We start from the raw sequence: 19,645 nt of genomic DNA, 5'->3' as shown, positions 1-19,645 counted from the left end.
GGGGAAAACATGGCTCGAACCTATCTTCATGACAATAGAACAGTAAAGCGCTAAATTTATTACTCTACATTCTTTTTGCTCTCTTTTCATCACTGGGGATAACCAATACAGTACTATTGATAGTTCATGGGAAGTTTATTTGTTTCCAGGGGATATTGGTACATTTTCAGTCCATAGAAATGAGATTTTTTAGCAGGGAAAGCTGTGTGGTCTGACCGCAGCTACAGGATGTGAGATCGATGACCTAGACGGGGTGCCCCGGCTGGCATTCAGGTCGGGTGCGGTGGGCAGATGCAATGCTAGGGCATAGGGAGGAGGGACGGCGTACCGTAGGAGCCCGAGCCCAAGGTCAAGCGAACTGTGGGCGCGGCAACGTGGCGGCGCGCTCAAGGCGAAACGTTTGGGAAGAAGCTCCAGGTCGCCGGCACCGCCACCGTCGGCGAAGCGGACGGAGCAGCGCCGCCTGGTGAAAAGTTTTTGTTTTGGAAGAGAAAGGTGTCACGGGAGGCCCAGAAATGTCTATTCTTCCAACAGCCCAGTACGTTGGGCTGGGGGAGGCGGGCCGCCTCATACACTTTCCTTGCTCGCTTCCACCGTCGCAGTTGCCGGCGGCGCTTCCTCCGCCGCGGCCGTGGCGGCGATATGGACCATCAGCCCCCGGTGGCTCTCCCTCGCTTCTCCGCCGTCTCACATATTCCTACCGCACCCAGCCTGTGGGCGCGCCGGCATTGATCGCCGGCCTTCGGACAGGGGCCATAGGGTACCTCGCCGCCGCCTTCGGTCTCATCCCCCCTGTGTCCTCGTCGACGAAGGTTCGACCCGTATGAACACTCGCTCAAACAACGGCCTGATGACTAACCGGACATGTATGCTGTTTCAGTAAGGATGCGGATGGGGATGAATCACGCGGGCGCAACTCAGAGTAAGCATCTACAATTACAAATTGTTGGCAGATCTGATGCGGTGAGCCGGTTTCAACTCCCGTCATCCAAGTTTGAGTAGATTGTGATATAAACTTGGCATCACTGGTATATGTTAGAAGCTGAATATCTTAAATCTCTTGGTTGAAAATGTACCACAATCTTATGAAACAAATAAGTTGGTCACCAGCTGTGGCGTAGAGATCTTAAAGAACTCGTGCTAACTAACTGATCAGTTTTATTTAGTTGTTTCGCAAACTTAGCATTCCTTCTGTGCATTTCTCTGCTTCATCGTACCTACGGGCTATTTAAAACATGCTGCTTATTTCCACTATGATCATCAGAAGATGATTTGTGCTACTGTGAGAAACTGAATGAAGGAGGAAATTAAATTGGGTTCATCTTTTGTAGATCAAAGAATGTTTGTGATATTTGAAATATGCTGCAGGTAAAATTAACTCGAGATAAGTGGTTTTGGATTGCAGCAATTTCAGAAAATACGACAAGCCAGGGGTTTTATTCTATTTAGGGGAATCTCTTGCTCACAATCAAAGAGGCTATCATGTGGGGGCTGTCTAATTTCACTTGGGTCCTGGATTCCGAGGCTAGAGGTGGATCTGAGGACCTTTGCACTTGTGCAAATATAGAAAAAATTCCAATATACTACTAGTTACCACTTAACAGTTCTCTTACTACGATAGGTTCTACCATCCTTTCCAAAAAAAATTAGAAAAACATGCTTTCATTTATACTTATGAACTTGATTTCATTGTCTGCATTGCTCTGCTCTTGTAGGAACATTCGTAAACATGTTGTTAGTCTCAAGTTTTCAATATAATTAATAGAAACAGATTTCCTATCATACATAACTGAACAAAGCAATAAAAATGACATTAACTGAAGTTTTGGATTAACTGAAGATTTTTTTTTGACGGGTCAACGGTGGGGGCAAAGCCCCGCCTGAAACTTTATTATTAATCCAAAACAAAGGCGGAAGACCGCAAACGAGAGGGAGGATTACAAAGCGACACTTAAAGCCTCACCACACCGGGAGAAAAACGCACACACGAGGCTAAACGAGCGGGTTTAGGGCCTCACAGACATTCGGACACCACACTTCCATGGAAACAGATTTCAATATAATTAATCGAAACAGATTTTCCTATCATAGATAACTGAACAAAGCAATAAAAATGACATTAACTCAAGATAAAGGGTTTTCGATTATAGTAATTTGACAAAATATTGACAAAACAGGCAGATCATCGTTCTTGCTTTACATTGGAATATTGCCTCCTCATAATATAATTATTTATCTTGTCAGGATTGTGTGGTTTCACCTGGGCCCTGATACATGTGAGGCTACAGGTGGAACTGAGGATGTCACATTTCCGGCAGTGTCGAAAGTAGCTTGATTTGTTGCAACAAAGTTATGGTCAATATTGCTCTCCGTATTCATGTTACCTTCCAAGACCTTGACTACCTCGGACATCCTAGGTCTTCTTTTGCAATCAATCTGCAAACACCACATCGCGAGCTTCATCATCTGAATTACAGCTTGCTCGTGTGTGTGCATGTCGTTACTGTTCTTGTCGATCAAATCTACCAAGTTACCATACTTCACCGTTTCTTCCAATAGGGTAATGAGATGGATGCTCTCTTCTGATTGGGAGGTGTCGATGTTCTTTCTTCTGCTGATGACTTCCATGACCACTACACCAAAGCTGTAGATATCGGCCTTCTCTGTTATTTGTGATGTCAACCATTCAGGTGCTAAATATCCAGGTGTGCCTCTCATTCTAGTAACCACTTGGCTTATGTCCCTATCAATGAGCTTGCACAGTCCAAAATCAGAAAGTTTTGCATTGAAGTTGTTATCTAAGAGGATATTTTGTGGTTTAACATCCAAATGAGCAATTCTTTTTGTGCAATCCTCGTGAAGATAAGAGAGGCCCTTAGCTATGTGAGTAATGATCTTGCATCGTGTGCTCCAATCCAGAGAAGGAGCATTATTGTCATGTCGGCCGTAGATCCACCTGTCCAAGGATCCTTTTGGCATATACTCATATACCAAGAGCCTATGAGATTTTTCTGCACAAAAACCAATCAATCTCACAAGATTGATGTGATGGATGCTGCCAATTGTCTGAACCTCTGCTGAAAATTCTCGTTTTCCCTGGCCAGTTCGATCCAAACGTTTTACTGCAATACTGTCCTCCCCAAATTGTCCCTTGAAAACAGACCCAAATCCTCCTTCCCCAAGCTTATCAGTGAATTGCTCTGTTGCTATCTTTAGCTGTTGAAATTTGAACCTCATTGGCGCTCCTTGTAGCTCCCCAAATTCTTCCTCTTCCTCCATCCCCTGGTGTTTCCATTGTGCTCTTCGTGTACATATATAGAAAGCGATTGTGAACAAGATGGTGACCAATATAGTGGTGCCTACACTGACTAGAATGGCAACAACTCTGCTTGTGACTCTGGGTTTCGTCCTTCTTGGCCCAATAGGAGCAAGCGGAGGACTTGATAGTGAAGGCGTTGTCTCGAGCGTGGGTGTAGGCGGAGGACTCATAGCTGCAGGAGAAATTGCTAGATTGCTTGTGGGACAGAAGGTGACCTGATAGTTCATGCCCGCTAGGCAAGCGTACGTAGCAGAATCATCCGGGACAGTGTGTGCGTCTGGGCACATCCGCTTAAAGAAGCCCGAATAGGTGCAATTGCTGGACCTAGTTCCGCTGCATGTGTTGTTGCAGCCCCCGGGCACCTTTATCTCCTCTGGGCACTGTGACGTGATGTCGGCCGCGCACCGTGGCCCCTTGCTGCACTCTTTCACCCCTTGTACCGGCAGGAAATCCATGGGTACATTGAAGCCGTCGATAAGGGAGATATTGAAGGAATCTTGTGTGCTGCCAGTCATGAACTCAGCGACCGTGTTTGGTGGCTTACCTAAGACTCTGCAGGCGAGCGCACCGCTACAGTCACCCATTTGGCACGACCCTTTGCCGTTGCTGCTGAAAGAGCAGCCCGTCCGCGCCCAGATGCGCGCGCTGGAAGCGTTGGCGGGAACGTCCAACGTCCACACCTGCCCTGACTTGAGCTCCCTGCCACCTGCGCCCACGGGCACATCGCCACCTGCGCTCGCGGGCGCTTCAGCTGGAAACACGGTGTAGGAGGACGCATGCTCCAAAATGAGCCTTTCACCAGCGCCCACTCGCACAGCGGCTGGCCACACGGTGTAGGAGCATCGGTTGGTGATGTTTATCGTGGTGGCCTCGCTGGCCGCAGCGAGGAGCAGGAGGAGGAGAGGCAGGAGGTTGAGAGCAGAAGAGGCGCTCATGGCTGGCATCTGTGTTTGCATAGGTTAACATGAACAAAAAATTGGAGTTGGAGTCAAGCTCCCGTGACGGCTCACAGAGCGGAAGAAGTAAACAGTGGGTGCTAGCTAGGATACTTATCTGTGGAGCTAAGCAGGACAGCTGTGGTCTCTGCGGATTTTATAGGAATTGCATAGAATTTTGTTGGCATTGCGTTGAATTGACTGATCTATTGGTCGTGAAATATGGTTTGCAAATATGACCCAGGTGGTCGGTGTCACTTGTACATTTCGTAAGGCATCGGCTACTTTTCTTCTATTTTACTCTGCAAATTTGTTAGGCACTCATCTTTGTTCGTTCTATGGTTTGTTGCAACATTCAGATCTGTGGAATTTGGAGGCCATCACCGTCACTCTGGAAGAAGCTCCTGGGGGCAAGCTGAAGCTGACACTGGTGGGCAGCTGCCTGGAAGCATGGAGCTGGAGGCCTGTATGCCTCTTTTACTGGCCTTACCTATCATACCATTAACCATGTCTCACTCACCATAATTCCATGAATTACGTCCAAACGAGGGTGGCAAAAAGCCTTGTCATCTTGCTGAACATATGTGAATTAGTTGTTTCTTATACACATTTTGTGGCGCTGAGTATTTTGCTGTGCCGTTTACAGATTGAATCGTTCCTCACAGCTGGTCTATCTTCGCTGATTGTGATTCTAATTCTTATTACTTGCGGTGGAAAATCAGCACTGGATCCATGGAAAAAAATAGCGCGCTATTCCAACGCTAACACTAGTAGAAAAACGTCCATTCGCACCGGTTCCAGAGGGGCATTCGTACCGGTTTTGCAACCGGTATAAAACTTCCGGCACTAAAGCCCCCCCCTTCGTACCGGTTGCTTACGAACCGGTATAAAAGGGGCCTCCACGTGGGCCACCAGGAGAGCTCAGGGCCAAGGAGCTTTGGTACCGGTTGGTAATACGAACCGGTACCAAAGGTTCCCACCCACGGCAGGGAATTTGCACGAATCTCTGCCGCGGCAGGGAATTTGCACGAATCTCTGCCGCGGCAGAGAATTCAAGTTTTAGGGTTTTTGGAGGGGTTTAGGGATATCGGTTTGTTTCATATCGCGTCGATGCACCAGAAACGCGTTTGGGTTTAGGTAGTACATGAAGATCAAGATGATGCATAGCAAGTTGGTGCATATAATATAACACACATGTAATTGCATAAGATCGCAAATTAAGTAGCACTATGCATGAAGATCGATCTTCATGCATAGTGGTACTCTCCGAGGCGTACTCTATATATGTCTATTACATGTAGCATAGTGGTACTCTTCGAGTCAACTATATATGTAACATGTACATCTTCATTCATAGTGGAACTCTGCGAATGGTGGTATGACGTCCCGAAGGAAAAATCCCGCCAATTCCTCGCCTATTGCTATGAAGCGGTCATCGATTGAGAGCTTGTTCCACTTTCTTGCCAACTATAAAAGAATAAGATACAAATGAATACATGAGCTATGTGTGTGTGTATATATATATATTCAAACCACAATGAAACAACTATTACTGAAACTCAGCACAACTTATGATAAGAAAACAAATTTATGAATATTGTTTTCGTACCTCTTTATTTCTTTCATTATTCATTCTCTCGCTGACAATTCTGTGGATGTACTCGCAAACGTAGAATCCACAGAGATCAGTCCCTTCTGGTTGTTGCGGGCATTTCTTTACAAGAATATAATTCAATCAAACAATAGTCAAGTATGATAATTAAAGGTGTGTGGACCTAGGTAGTACTACTTACTTTCGCACGCCATCGCAGCTTCGGTGTCCATTCATGGGACTTATCTTCCTTGATGAAAGTTTCCCATACGCTGCCCGACAAAAGAAAATGCATAAAAGAGTTATCAATTAGTTCATAGCAGGAAATTAACGAAACAAACCGATAAGAATTAAAATTACCTTTTGAGCATTAAATAACAAGACAAGTATAGTTCCGATTTTTTGCTTAGTGAGTCAAAGACTTCAACTTCTCCAATGTGCATATTGATGACGAGAAGAATAAAGTGAAACCTACGCACGTTTAAATACGTAGTGTCATATATATAAGTCATTAGTTAAAATTTTGACATACGGTGAGCAAAATATAATGTGTTATAAGACAGTAAGACTCACTCGAAGTTGTAAGGCCAAATTATTAGCCTTTTGTCACGTTGTCGCTTCAAAAACCTTAGCAAAGTCTCCGGTGTATCCTTGTTATAGAGGGGATCTTCTATGGTTTTAACATGCATTGTGTGCGGGTCAATGAACCCAATGTCCGTGATTTCGTCCCTTTTGCATTCGAGCATCTTCGATCTGCATAATATAGCGCACAAAAGATTATAATCTGCAGACAATGAACGAGCTGAGCTAAAGACTTCTCAAATTAAATAAATCACTTACAGACAATAGGAACTGATGATAGATTTGTCGAGGGCCCGGAGATTGTATAACTGGAAAAGCTCGTTGAAGTCAACGTTCACACAGTATTCCTGGAAGTAGTGCTCTTCCCTAACTCGCACCATGATAGTCTCGATCCCTTCCTTTGAGGCATTAAGGTACCACGAATGCAAGTTACGCATACATGTTGGTAGCTTCCTGAGATTCTCGACCAAATCTTTCCCTTGAACAAATTGATATGCTCGTTCAGCGAAGGCGTAATCAGTTGTGTCTTGTCGAGAACTTTGAACGGGCTTCCCGTCAAACACCTTGAGAGGGGCGACCCATTGAACGGGTTGTTGTCCGAGCTGGTAGACTTGGTGTATCCCTTTTATCTCCCTGATACCCGATTGAACGGGTTTTGTCGCCTCGATCATCTTGTCATACGACCTTTCAATAGAACGCCTATAGTCAGATGGCGGCGATGGTATAGGGTCATATAGATTCTCAACGGTACGCACAACTTTCACCGGATCTAGTGTCTTCTCGAAAGGTATCTCTGGCACTTTCGGTGCAAAAAAAAATTCACCTCGGCCTCAACGGCTTCCCTGTTTTCCTCGACACTTTTTTCCCAAGGTAACTTCTCAATGGGCGGCTGTGGTTTCTCCTTTCTAGATCTCTTCCTGGGCGGCGTACCGTTCCGCTTAACGGACGCTGTCTTACGCGGAGGATCTCGAGATGGTGGACTCACGCTGGGGTCCCTCTCAGGTAGGTGTGGACTTGGCTGCTCACGAGGACTGCTACCAGGAGGAGTCGATGGCATTTGCTGCTCATGTGTAGGAGTCGGTGGCCTTTGCAAAAGGACGACGTACTTCTTCGGCCATAGGGCGAAACCATGCTTGACATCGGCCAGTGTCCTCTCATCTTCACCTCTAGGAATATCAAGCTCCACTGTTTCAAAACCCGGAACAACTTCATCCACCCCGACACGAACACAACCAGGTGGAATAGGCATATGATGGTGCATTGCTCCATCTTCACTTGGGTACACATAGCCGACCGCCACCTTAACGGACGCGGTCCTGAATAACATGTGTAGCGCGCAATCTGTCTTCTCCGTGACATAATCCACGGGGTAGCTTCCTCCACATCCATCAAGATGCGAGGAACCGACACTGCTTCTTCGCTGAGATGGGGGAACATCGGCTTGTGGATCCTGTAGAAACAGTGGCTGATCAGGTGCCCTCTGATTTTTCTCAAGAGCCTCCACCCTATTTAACAATTCCGTTAACGTGTCGGTGTCCTTCTTCTTCTTTCGCGAACGGCTTCTATAAGTGTCAGCGCTGTCCGGCCACGCTTCCTTCATGGTGAGACCTGGGCGAGCTCGTACCCGTCCAACGTGTTCAGGGTTCCCCAGAGCGAGTGTCAGCTCGTCATTCTCTCGATCGGGAATGTACTCTCCCTTTCTGACCTTTTCAATTGCATCTACAAGCTTCGGTACAATTGCCTCAATTTTTTCCTTCCATTTTCCCTTCGCAACGATCAGCCCTGTCTTTGGGTCCAACCCTGCCCCATGAGCGAACAACCAGAACTTGGACCGTTCGGGCCAGTCCCATGTCTGTGGAGTGATTCCTGCATTCATCAGTTTATTTTCAAACGCTGTCCACTTCGGAATGGCACTCTTGTAGCCACCTGACCCCAAATGATGCGGAAGTTTCTTCTTTGAAGCATTTTCGGTATTTTTGATCGATCGGGACACAAAAGTAGACGATTGCTTATACCTCTTAAATGCGGGCCAGTGATCTTTTATCTTCACTAGATTATCATCGAATACTGGATCTTCATTCTTATATTTGTCCCATAAATTTTTCTTCCAAGACTGGAATTGTATGGCCATCTTCTTCCATGTCCATTCCTTGACTTTATTCTTCTGGCCTTCCGTCATGTCTTCCGGTAGGCTGAACTTTGTCAGTAGCGTGTCCCAAAGAAAAAATTTCATCGTGTCGTTGACATAACTAGCACCACTCTCCGTGTTCTTCGGCTTATGCCACTCTTGAATGTTGATCGGTACATGGTCCCTAACAAGAACTCCGGCTTGACTTGTAAATTTGCGGCAAAACTCTTTGGGATGCTCTGGTTCACCATTAGCCTTGAATGCCGTGAGGGCTAACCTGCCCTCACCCTTTAGCAGTTGCGTCGGGCCTTGTTTTGTTCTAACAGACTTGCTCGATGATCCAGAAGGCTAAAAGAAAAAATTATTCGTTAATAAGTGCAATACAAATAAATGAATGCATCTAGGGATGAACATAGACTAATTGATACATAAATATATACCTCTGATGACCCACAAGTATAGGGGGTGTATCGTAGTATTTTCGATAAGTAAGAATGTCGATCCCAACGAGGAGCAGAAGGTGTTGACAAGCAGTTTCGATGAAGGATTCACTGTAAATGCTCACAGACAAGTATTCAGGAGGTTTTGATGTAACAGTTGAATAAAGTACGAGTAAGTAAAGTGCGAGAGTAATAATTGCAGCAAGTGGCCCAATCCTTTTTAGCACAAAGGACAAGCCGGTTTGTTTACTTATAATGACCAAACGTTCTCGAGGACACACGGGATTTTAGTCTAGTGCTTTCGCTACATACGGCTAAATAATCTTCATTGTTATGATAAGTGTTGTGTGGGTGAACCTATGCTAATGTACCGCCCTTCCTAGGACTAATACATACTTGTGATTATACCCCTTGCAAGCATCCGCAACTACAAGAAAGTAATTAAGAATAAATCTAACCACAGCCTTAAACTCTGAGATCCTGCGATCCCTCCTGCATCGATATACCAACGGGGGTTTAGGTTTCTGTCACTCCGGCAACCCCGCAATTAGCAAACGAATACAAGATGCATTCCCCTAGGCCCATAAATGGTGAAGTGTCATGTAGTCGACGTTCACATGACACCACTAGAAGAATAACACCACAACTTAAATATCACACCATTGAATATTACTCATCCATAGTTCACTACTAACATTTAGACTTCACCCATGTCCTCAAGAACTAAACGAACTACTCACGAGACATCATATGGAACATGATCAGAGGTGATATGATGATGAATAACAATCTGAACATAAACTTGGTTCAATGGTTTCACTCAATAGCATCAACAACAAGTAGAAATCGATACCGGGCGAGTTTCCCCTATCAAACAATCAAGATCAAACCCAAATTGCTACGGCGGTGACGGTGTCCAGCGATGATGACGGCGGTGATGATGGTGAAGATGATGATGATGGTGATGGCGATGATGTCCAGCTCGATGACGGTGACGATGGCGTCGATTTCCCCTCCCGAGGGAATTTCCCTGGCGGATTCCTGCCCGCCGGAGAGCTCTTTTCTCTCTGGTGTTCTCCGCCCCGCAGAGGCGGCTGTAACTCTTCGCGAGGTACCCCCTGTGGCTTAGGTTTTCGGGACGAAGGATTTCGCGAAGAAAAGGAGGCGAAAGGGGTCGTGGGCCCCCCAAACCACATGGCGGCGCGGCCAGGGCATGGGCCGCGCCGCCCTAGGGTGTGGGCCCACCCTGGGTCTTCCTGGCCCCTCCTTCTGGCTTCCTTCGTCATCTTGAAAAATAGGATTTTTGGTATAATTTCCTCCCACAGTTGATCTTCCGAAATATTGCGTTCTGACGGTGCTTTTTCCAGCAGAATCCTGGCTCCGGTGCTTGATCCTCCAATAATGATGAAACATGCAAAATAGATGAAATAACATAAGTATTGTGTCCCAATATGAAATATATCAATGAATAACAGCAAATTATGATATAAAATAGTGATGCAAATTGGACGTATCAACTCCCCCCAAGCTTAGACTTCGCTTGTCCCCAAGCGAAACTGAGCTCGATAGACAGGACCACATGTTTATGGAGTGAAGAGTCGATAAATAAAATACGGACAAGAAGCATCATATTCATTCACACAAGACATTATAGTAAACAACCTCTTATAACTCAACTTGAAACAAGTATAAGGAAATCACAAGTAAAGGTGCATAAGAAATCATAATTGGTGATGGCAAACTTCGTTCTTGGTCGGAGAACAATTAACGGATTATACTTATCTCATTGAGCAGCGATCTCATGTTAAAGTTTATAAGGCACAACTTGCATACTCAATCATAATGGTCTTTTCATGATCATTGATAACTTGCAAAGCTATATTCATTCAGATAAAACTTGTACTAAACAAGGAAGAATAAAAGACATGATGAAGCAAATCACAGTATAATGGTTTGATCACAACTACTCAAATGCTTGCTTGAGATGGAGGGAAATAGGTTTACTGACTCAACATAAAGTAAAAGACAGGCTCTTCGCAGAGGGAAGCAGGGATTAAATCATGTGCTAGAGCTTTTTCAGTTTTGCAATCATATAAAGATAATAAAAGTAACATTTTGAGAGGTGTTTGTTGTTGTCAACGACTGGTAGTGGGTACTCTAACCCCCTTGCCAGACAACCTCCTAAGAGCGGCTCCCATATTATTTTCATTTTGTGTGGCACTCCTTCCAACCTTTCTTTCACAAACCATGGCTAACCGAATCCTCGGGTGCCTGCCAACAATCTCATACCATGAAGGAGTGCCTTTTTATTTTAGCTTTATGATGATGATGACACTCCCCCCAACCTTTGCTTACACAAGCCATGGCTAACCGAATCCTTCGGGTGCCGTCCATCAATCACATACCATGGAGGAGTGTCTATTTAGTTTAATTAATTTGGGACTGGGAATCCCATTGCCAGCTCTTTTTGCAAAATTATTGGATAAGCGGATGAAGCCACTAGTCCATTGGTGGAAGTTGCCCAACAAGATTGAAAGATAAAACACCACATACTTCCTCATGAGCTATGAAACATTGACACAAATAAGAGATACTAAGTTTTGAATTGTTTAAAGGTAGCACATGAAGTATTTACTTGGGATGGCAGAAAATACCATGTAGTAGGTAGGTATGGTGGACACAAATGACATAGGTTTGTGTTAAGGTTTGGATGCACGAGAAGTATTCCCTCTCAGTACAGGTCTTTGGCTAGCAAGGTTAATTAGCAAGCATAAGAGTCGAGGGAAACAAACAAATATACATATGATAGAAACAATCATGCATCTTCCTTGTAAGCACAAACAATCTTAACTTCAGAATAGTAAGCTATGAGCTAACAAGAAAGAAAGACAATGAAACAACTACATGTATTTCTCTTTTCTACTTAAACCTCAAAGTGTTGTTGCTATTGACCAATGCTAAGTTTGCCAAAACCAAATAGATTTATTCAATGCTCCCAAAGTGATACCAATACTAACAACAAGGTAAATCATATAGTAGAGATTGCAAACTAAAATAAGATGTGCAATATGTAAATGATAAGACTTCTCATTAATATTCCATAACGATAACTCACACCAAGGGATACATAGATAACCAACTAAAGGAGAGATACTTCCAAACTGCAACCCATCTTATATGATAACTTCCCTACTCATGATATGACACTACTTGACAATAAAAGTAAAAGGTAGTGATAATGTGATACCGCGGCACTCCCCCAAGCTTGGAACAAACCAAGGGGATGCCAATACCGATGATGAATTACTCCTGCGGAGATGGTGGTGATGAATTCCTCCCGCGCTTCTTAATAAGCTCCTTCATCTTCAGTTTCTCAGCTTGACAATTCTGCACTAAGATTCGGAGAGATTCATTGTTATCTGAAGTTGGCGATGACGACCTTGTGATGCGAATCGAGTGGTATTCAATCATTCTTCTGAGACGGCAATTCTCCTCCTAGAGTATCTCCACTTCTCTTCTTAGAGCCCGATATTGATCACAAAACTCATCGGTAATCCGTAGCACTTCTTCCATCATGGGGAAGGAGTCAAGGCTAAGAGCGGGTGGTATAGGTCCCTGCAGGTTATGAGAAAAAGAACGTCGAGTGTCAACAGATCCCACCAAGATTTGCTTGCTCCCTCCGGCTTGCTGCTCTTGTCTTGATGGCACCTCCTTCACTTCTTCCTCCGAAAGCCCCTTGCCCTTGTTGTTGGAGGCCATGGTGCTTCTAGACCGAAAACAGATCCTGGCAGAAACAGCTCGAAACAAAACACGTCGAAAACACGATATACGGACCTCCAGGGGTCTGGGGGATTATATAGCAAAATTTTTCACGACAAACGGAAAGTATCAGATCGAACCAGAGTCGGAAAGGGGCGACGGGGCGGCCAAACCATAGGGCGGCGCGGGCCCTGGCCAGGCCGCGCCGGCCTATGGTGCCACGCCCTCGTGCGTCCTTTCCACTCCGTTTCGAACTCGTAATTTCTCATATTTTCCAAAAACAGCAAAAATATTGTTCGGAAAGTAAATTGCGTACTTTTCATTACCAGGACTGTTACCTATTCAAAGTCGAGTTCTGGCGGACTGTCAATTTGCCCTTTGATGAAAGCTTCCGGTGTTTCCACTTGAATAATATCAACATCAACATTATAAGAATCACCTGAGATATAATGCTTGAGTCTTTGTCCATTCACCACTTGCGTGGCATTGCCTTGGAGAGAGCTAATTTTGATTGCTCCTGAACGATACACCTCCTCGACAACATACGGTCCTTCCCATTTCGAGAGTAATTTCCCTGCAAAGAATCTGAGGCGAGACTGATACAATAGGACTTTATCCCCAATATTAAATTCTCTTTTGATAATCCTCCTATCATGCCATTTTTTAACTTTCTCCTTAAAGAGTTTAGCATTTTCATAAGCTTCACTTCTCCATTCATCTAGAGAACTCAATTGCAACAACCTCTTATCACCGGCAAGTTTAGGATCTTTATTTAATTCTCTAACAGCCCAATAAGCTTTGTGCTCTAGTTCTAAAGGTAAATGACAAGCTTTCCCATAAACCATTTTATAAGGTGACATTCCCATGGGATTTTTATAAGCAGTTCTATAAGCCCATAGTGCATCCTTCAATTTACTAGCCCAATTCTTTCTAGTTTTATTAACGGTCTTTCCCAAAATAGATTTAATCTCTCTATTTGATAATTCTACTTGACCACTAGTTTGAGGATGATAAGCGGAAGCAATTCTATGATTAATACCATACTTAGCAAGAGTTTTTCTAAAACCTCCATGAATAAAATGAGAACCTCCATCAGTCATAATATATCTAGGTACTCCAAATCTAGGAAAAATAATATCTAAAAGCATTCTTAAAGAGGTCTCACCATCAGCACTTTTTGTAGGTATAGCTTCCACCCATTTAGTAACATAATCAACAGCAACAAGTATGTGAGTGTTACCTTCCGAAGACGGAAAAGGTCCCATGAAGTCAAATCCCCAACAATCAAATGGTTCAATAACAAGAGTATAATTCATAGGCATTTCATTGCGTCTGGAGATATTACCAACCCTTTGGCATTCATCACAAGATAAAATAAACTTTCTCGCATCCTTGAAGAGAGTTGGCCAATAAAAACCTGATTGTAGGACCTTTTACGCGGTTCTTTCTCCGGCGTGATGTCCTCCATAAGCACTACCATGACATTTACTCAATATCTCCTGTTGTTCATATTCGGGAACACATCTTCGCATAATACCATCCACTCCTTCTTTATATAAGTGTGGGTCATCCCAGAAATAATGCCTCAAATCATAAAAGAATTTCCTCCTTTGCTGAGCTGAAAAGGTTGGAGGCAAGTACTTGGAAACAATAAAGTTAGCATAATCAGCATACCAAGGACTGTCTCGCGAGCTCACCTTTATTACAGCCAATTGTTCATTTGGAAAACTATCATTAACAGGAACATGATCATAAACAATATTTTCCAATCTAGACAAATTATCAAAGAACAGGATTATCAGCACCTTTCCTATCTACAATATGTAAATCAAATTCTTGCAAAAGAAGTACCCATCTAATAAGCCTCGGCTTAGCATCTTTCTTTGTCATTAGGTATCTAATTGCAGCATGATCAGTATGAATAGTAACTTTTGAATCAACAATATAAGATCTAAATTTATCACAAGCAAAGACTACAGCTAATAATTATTTTTCAGTCATAGCATAATTTCGTTGAGCAGCATCAAGAGTTTTACTAGCATAATGAATAACATTCAGTTTTTTATCTACTCGCTGTCCAAGAACAGCGCCTACAGCAAAATCACTAGCATCACACATAATTTCAAAGGGTAAGTTCCAATCAGGAGGTTCAACTATAGGAGCAGTTGTTAAGGCTTTCTTAAGAGTTTCAAAAGCTTCCTTACAATCATCATCAAAAACAAATGGTACATCTTTTTGAAGAAGATTAGTAAGAGGTTTTGAAATCTTGGAGAAATCTTTAATAAATCTCCTATAAAACCCAGCATGACCAAGAACACTACGAATACCTTTAACATCCCTCGGATAGGGCATCTTCTCAATTGCTTCAACTTTAGCTCTATCAACTTCAATACCTCTCTCAAAAATTTTATGTCCCAATACAATTCCTTCATTAACCATAAAGTGGCATTTCTCCCAATTAAGAACAAGGTTAGTTTCTTCGCATCTCTGCAAAACTTTATCAAGGTTTCGCAAGCAACTATCAAAAGAATTCCCATAGACGGAAAAATCATCCATGAATACCTCTACAATACTTTCACAAAAACCATGAAAAATAGCAGACATGCATCTTTGAAAAGTAGCAGGAGCATTACATAAACCAAAAGGCATGCGTCTATAAGCATAAGTTCCATAAGGACAGGTAAAGGTGGTTTTCTCTTGATCTTTAGCTTTAACAGCAATTTGTGAAAATCCAGAATAACCATCAAGAAAACAAAAATGAGTATTTTTAGACAATCTTTCTAGCATTTGATCAATAAATGGTAAAGGGTAATGATCTTTCTTAGTAACTTTATTAACTTTTCGAAAATCAATGCACATTCTATACCCTACAACTACTCTTTGAGGGATGAGCTCATCATTATCATTAGGCACAACAGTCATTCCTCCTTTCTTGGGAACGCAATGCACAGGACTAACCCATCTACTATCAGCAATAGGATATATAATACCAGCTTCAAGAAGTCGTAATACCTCATTCCTTACCACTTCCTTCATCTTCGGAATTAGACGACGCTGATGTTCAACAACAGGCTTCGCATCATCTTCCATATTAATAGCATATTGGCAAATAGAAGGAGAAATCCCTTTCAAATCATCAAGAGTGTAGCCAATAGCTCCTCGGTGCTTCTTCAATATTTCCAATAACTTTTCTTCCTCAATCTCTGAAAGCTTAGAACTAATAATAACAGGATATATTTTCTTATCATCAATATGAGCATATTTAAGATTATCAGGCAAAGGCTTTAAATCAAAAACAGGATCTTCCTTTGGTGGCGGTGTTGTACCCAAATCTTCCACCGGTAAATCATGCTTGAGAATAGGTTGGCGAAGAAAAATTTCCTCAAGCTCATCTCTTTCTTTCCTAAAAACTTCACTCTCGCTATCCTCCAAATGTTGCTGCAAAGGATTGTTAGGAACAAGAACAATAGATGCACATTGCTCCATTTTAAAATCATTACTAGGCAAATCAGCTTTATAAGGAGTTTTAGTAAATTTAGAGAAGTTAAACTCATAAGATTCACCAGCAAATTTAGTCAAAATTTTCTCTTTCTTGCAATCTATAATAGCTCCACAAGTATTTAGAAAAGGTCTACCAAAAATAATAGGACAATAATCACTAGCAGCAGAACCAAGTACCAAAAAGTCAGCAGGATATTTAATCTTACCGCATAAAACTTCCACATCTCGAACAATACCAATTGGAGAAATAGTTTCTCTATTAACCAGCTGAATAACCACATCAATATCTTCAAGTTCGCAAGAATCAATTTCGTGCATAATCTCCGTGTAAAGCTCATACGGAATAGCACTAACACTTGCACCAATATCAAATAATCCATAATAGCAATGATCACCAATTCTAACAGATAGCATAGGAACACTAGCTTGTTTGGGTTTATTAGGATGTGAAACAATATTAGAAGCATCTTCACAGAAAATAATATGACCATCCTCCACATTTTCAGTCACAAGATCTTTAATTATTGCAACAGCAGGTTCAACTTTTATTTGTTCTTCAGGTTCTACAGGTTTCTTTTCACTTTTATGAACCGCACTATTTATAACAGAGTACTCCTTCATTTTAGCAGGGAAAGGAGTTTTTTCAATATAAGCTTCAGGAATAACATGATCAGCAGTTTCAACTACAACACATTTATTAATAGATGAATCAATTTTATCTTTATACGGTTCATGATACTTATCAAAATTCTTCTTTGGCAATTCATAATGAGAGGCAAAAGCTTTATAAAGATTTACAGCAACTTGAGAATCAAGACCATATGTAGCACTCATATTATGAAATTTATCAGTATCCATAAAAGCTTCAATGCATTTATAATCATAAATTATACATGATTCTCTATCCTTGTCGTTCTCCCAACCTTCAGTATTTTCTTGGATCCGATCAAGAAGGTCCCTTTTAAACTCTTCTTTGTTGCGTGTAAATGATCCAGAACAAGAAGTATCCAGCAAGGTCTTGTCTTGAAAAGAAAGTCTTGCATAGAAATTATCAATAATAACATTACCAGGAAGCTCATGAATGGGGCATTTGAGCATTAAGGACTTCAATCTCCCCCAAGCTTGGGCAATACTCTCTCCATCATGAGGCCAAAAATTATATATGCGATTCCGATCCTTGTGAATCTCACTTGGAGGATAGAACTTAGAATAAAACCGGGGCACAATATCATTCCATTCAAGAGAATCCCCATTATCCAGTAATTTATACCAATGCGCCGCTTTACCAGACAGCGATAAAGAGAATAGTTTCTTCCTCACTTCATCCATAGCAATACCTGCACACTTGAATAGACCGCATAATTCATGTAAAAACAGTAAATGATCACCAGGATGGACAGTTCCATCCCCTTCATAGCGGTTATCGATAACACGTTCAATAATTTTCATAGGTATTTTATATGGTATCACTTCCTCACCTGGCGCCTCATCCACTACCGTTGCAGTAGTAGTAGATTTCCCAAATAAAAATTGAAGAGAAGATCTCTCCATAATGACTTATAGCAGCGAGAAATAAAATCAGCACAACAAGAAGGTTTTCCTTACCAATTCCACTTACCAATAGCGCTTCACTCCCGGCAGCGGCGCCGAGAAAATAGTCTTGATGACCCACAAGTATAGGGGGTGTATCGTAGTATTTTCGATAAGTAAGAATGTCGATCCCAACGAGGAGCAGAAGGTGTTGACAAGCAGTTTCGATGAAGGATTCACTGTAAATGCTCACAGACAAGTATTCAGGGGGTTTTGATGTAACAGTTGAATAAAGTACGAGTAAGTAAAGTGCGAGAGTAATAATTGCAGCAAGTGGCCCAATCCTTTTTAGCACAAAGGACAAGCCGGTTTGTTTACTTATAATGACCAAACGTTCTCGAGGACACACGGGATTTTAGTCTAGTGCTTTCGCTACATACGGCTAAATAATCTTCATTGTTATGATAAGTGTTGTGTGGGTGAACCTATGCTAATGTACCGCCCTTCCATGGACTAATACATACTTGTGATTATACCCCTTGCAAGCATCCGCAACTACAAGAAAGTAATTAAGAATAAATCTAACCACAGCCTTAAACTCTGAGATCCTGCGATCCCTCCTGCATCGATATACCAACGGGGGTTTAGGTTTCTGTCACTCCGGCAACCCCGCAATTAGCAAACGAATACAAGATGCATTCCCCTAGGCCCATAAATGGTGAAGTGTCATGTAGTCGACGTTCACATGACACCACTAGAAGAATAACACCACAACTTAAATATCACACCATTGAATATTACTCGTCCATAGTTCACTACTAACATTTAGACTTCACCCATGTCCTCAAGAACTAAACGAACTACTCACGAGACATCATATGGAACATGATCAGAGGTGATATGATGATGAATAACAATCTGAACATAAACTTGGTTCAATGGTTTCACTCAATAGCATCAACAACAAGTAGAAATCGATACCGGGAGAGTTTCCCCTATCAAACAATCAAGATCAAACCCAAATTGCTACGGCGGTGACGGTGTCCAGCGGTGATGACGGCGGTGATGATGGTGAAGATGATGATGATGGTGATGGCGATGATGTCCAGCTCGATGACGGTGACGATGGCGTCGATTTCCCCCTCCCGGAGGGAATTTCCCCGGCGGATTCTTGCCCGCCGGAGAGCTCTTTTCTCTCTGGTGTTCTCCGCCCCGCAGAGGCGGCTGTAACTCTTCGCGAGGTACCCCCTGTGGCTTAGGTTTTCGGGACGAAGGATTTCGCGAAGAAAAGGAGGCGAAAGGGGTCGTGGGCCCCCCAAACCACATGGCGGCGCGGCCAGGGCATGGGCCGCGCCGCCCTAGGGTGTGGGCCCACCCTGGGTCTTCCTGGCCCCTCCTTCTGGCTTCCTTCGTCATCTTGAAAAATAGGATTTTTGGTATAATTTCCTCCCACAGTTGATCTTCCGAAATATTGCGTTCTGACGGTGCTTTTTCCAGCAGAATCCTGGCTCCGGTGCTTGATCCTCCAATAATGATGAAACATGCAAAATAGATGAAATAACATAAGTATTGTGTCCCAATATGAAATATATCAATGAATAACAGCAAATTATGATATAAAATAGTGATGCAAATTGGACGTATCAACCTCGCCGGAGTTTGTGATGGACACTTCGTTGTCTCTTCTAATTTGTTCAGACTCAAGTCCCTCGCCGAAATCATTCAGAAAGTCTTGGAACTCGTTGTCATCTCCATCGGGTTCCGTACCACGGGCACTATCATAGATCAATTTCTGCACCGCTTCTTCCCCCTCCTCATCTCGGACGAAGGTGCCGTCCTCCATACCTCAATGTCACTGCA

General features: G+C 42.9%; 1 protein-coding gene and 1 long non-coding RNA gene across 2 annotated transcripts; one reads left to right on the top strand and one right to left on the bottom strand.

The window, feature by feature from the left end:
• The first annotated feature begins 651 nt into the window (after positions 1 to 651).
• Positions 652 to 4,916, top strand: LOC127339088 (uncharacterized). The gene is made up of 2 exons (XR_011754730.1): positions 652 to 812; positions 4,614 to 4,916. It is a non-coding gene; the product is annotated as an uncharacterized lncRNA (long non-coding RNA).
• LOC127340785 (PR5-like receptor kinase) lies at positions 2,127 to 4,390 on the bottom strand. The gene has a single exon (XM_051366527.2). The coding sequence runs from the start codon at positions 4,273 to 4,275 to the stop codon at positions 2,257 to 2,259; it is 2,019 nt and encodes a 672-aa protein (XP_051222487.1). The 5' UTR covers positions 4,276 to 4,390; the 3' UTR covers positions 2,127 to 2,256.
• Positions 4,917 to 19,645: the final 14,729 nt, after the last annotated feature.

The sequence above is a fragment of the Lolium perenne genome, chromosome 3, assembly GCF_019359855.2.
Source record: "Lolium perenne isolate Kyuss_39 chromosome 3, Kyuss_2.0, whole genome shotgun sequence".
Classification (NCBI taxonomy): domain Eukaryota; kingdom Viridiplantae; phylum Streptophyta; class Magnoliopsida; order Poales; family Poaceae; genus Lolium; species Lolium perenne.
The sequence above is the reverse complement of the archived record's forward strand: the minus strand, read 5'-3'. Positions and strand labels throughout refer to the sequence as shown.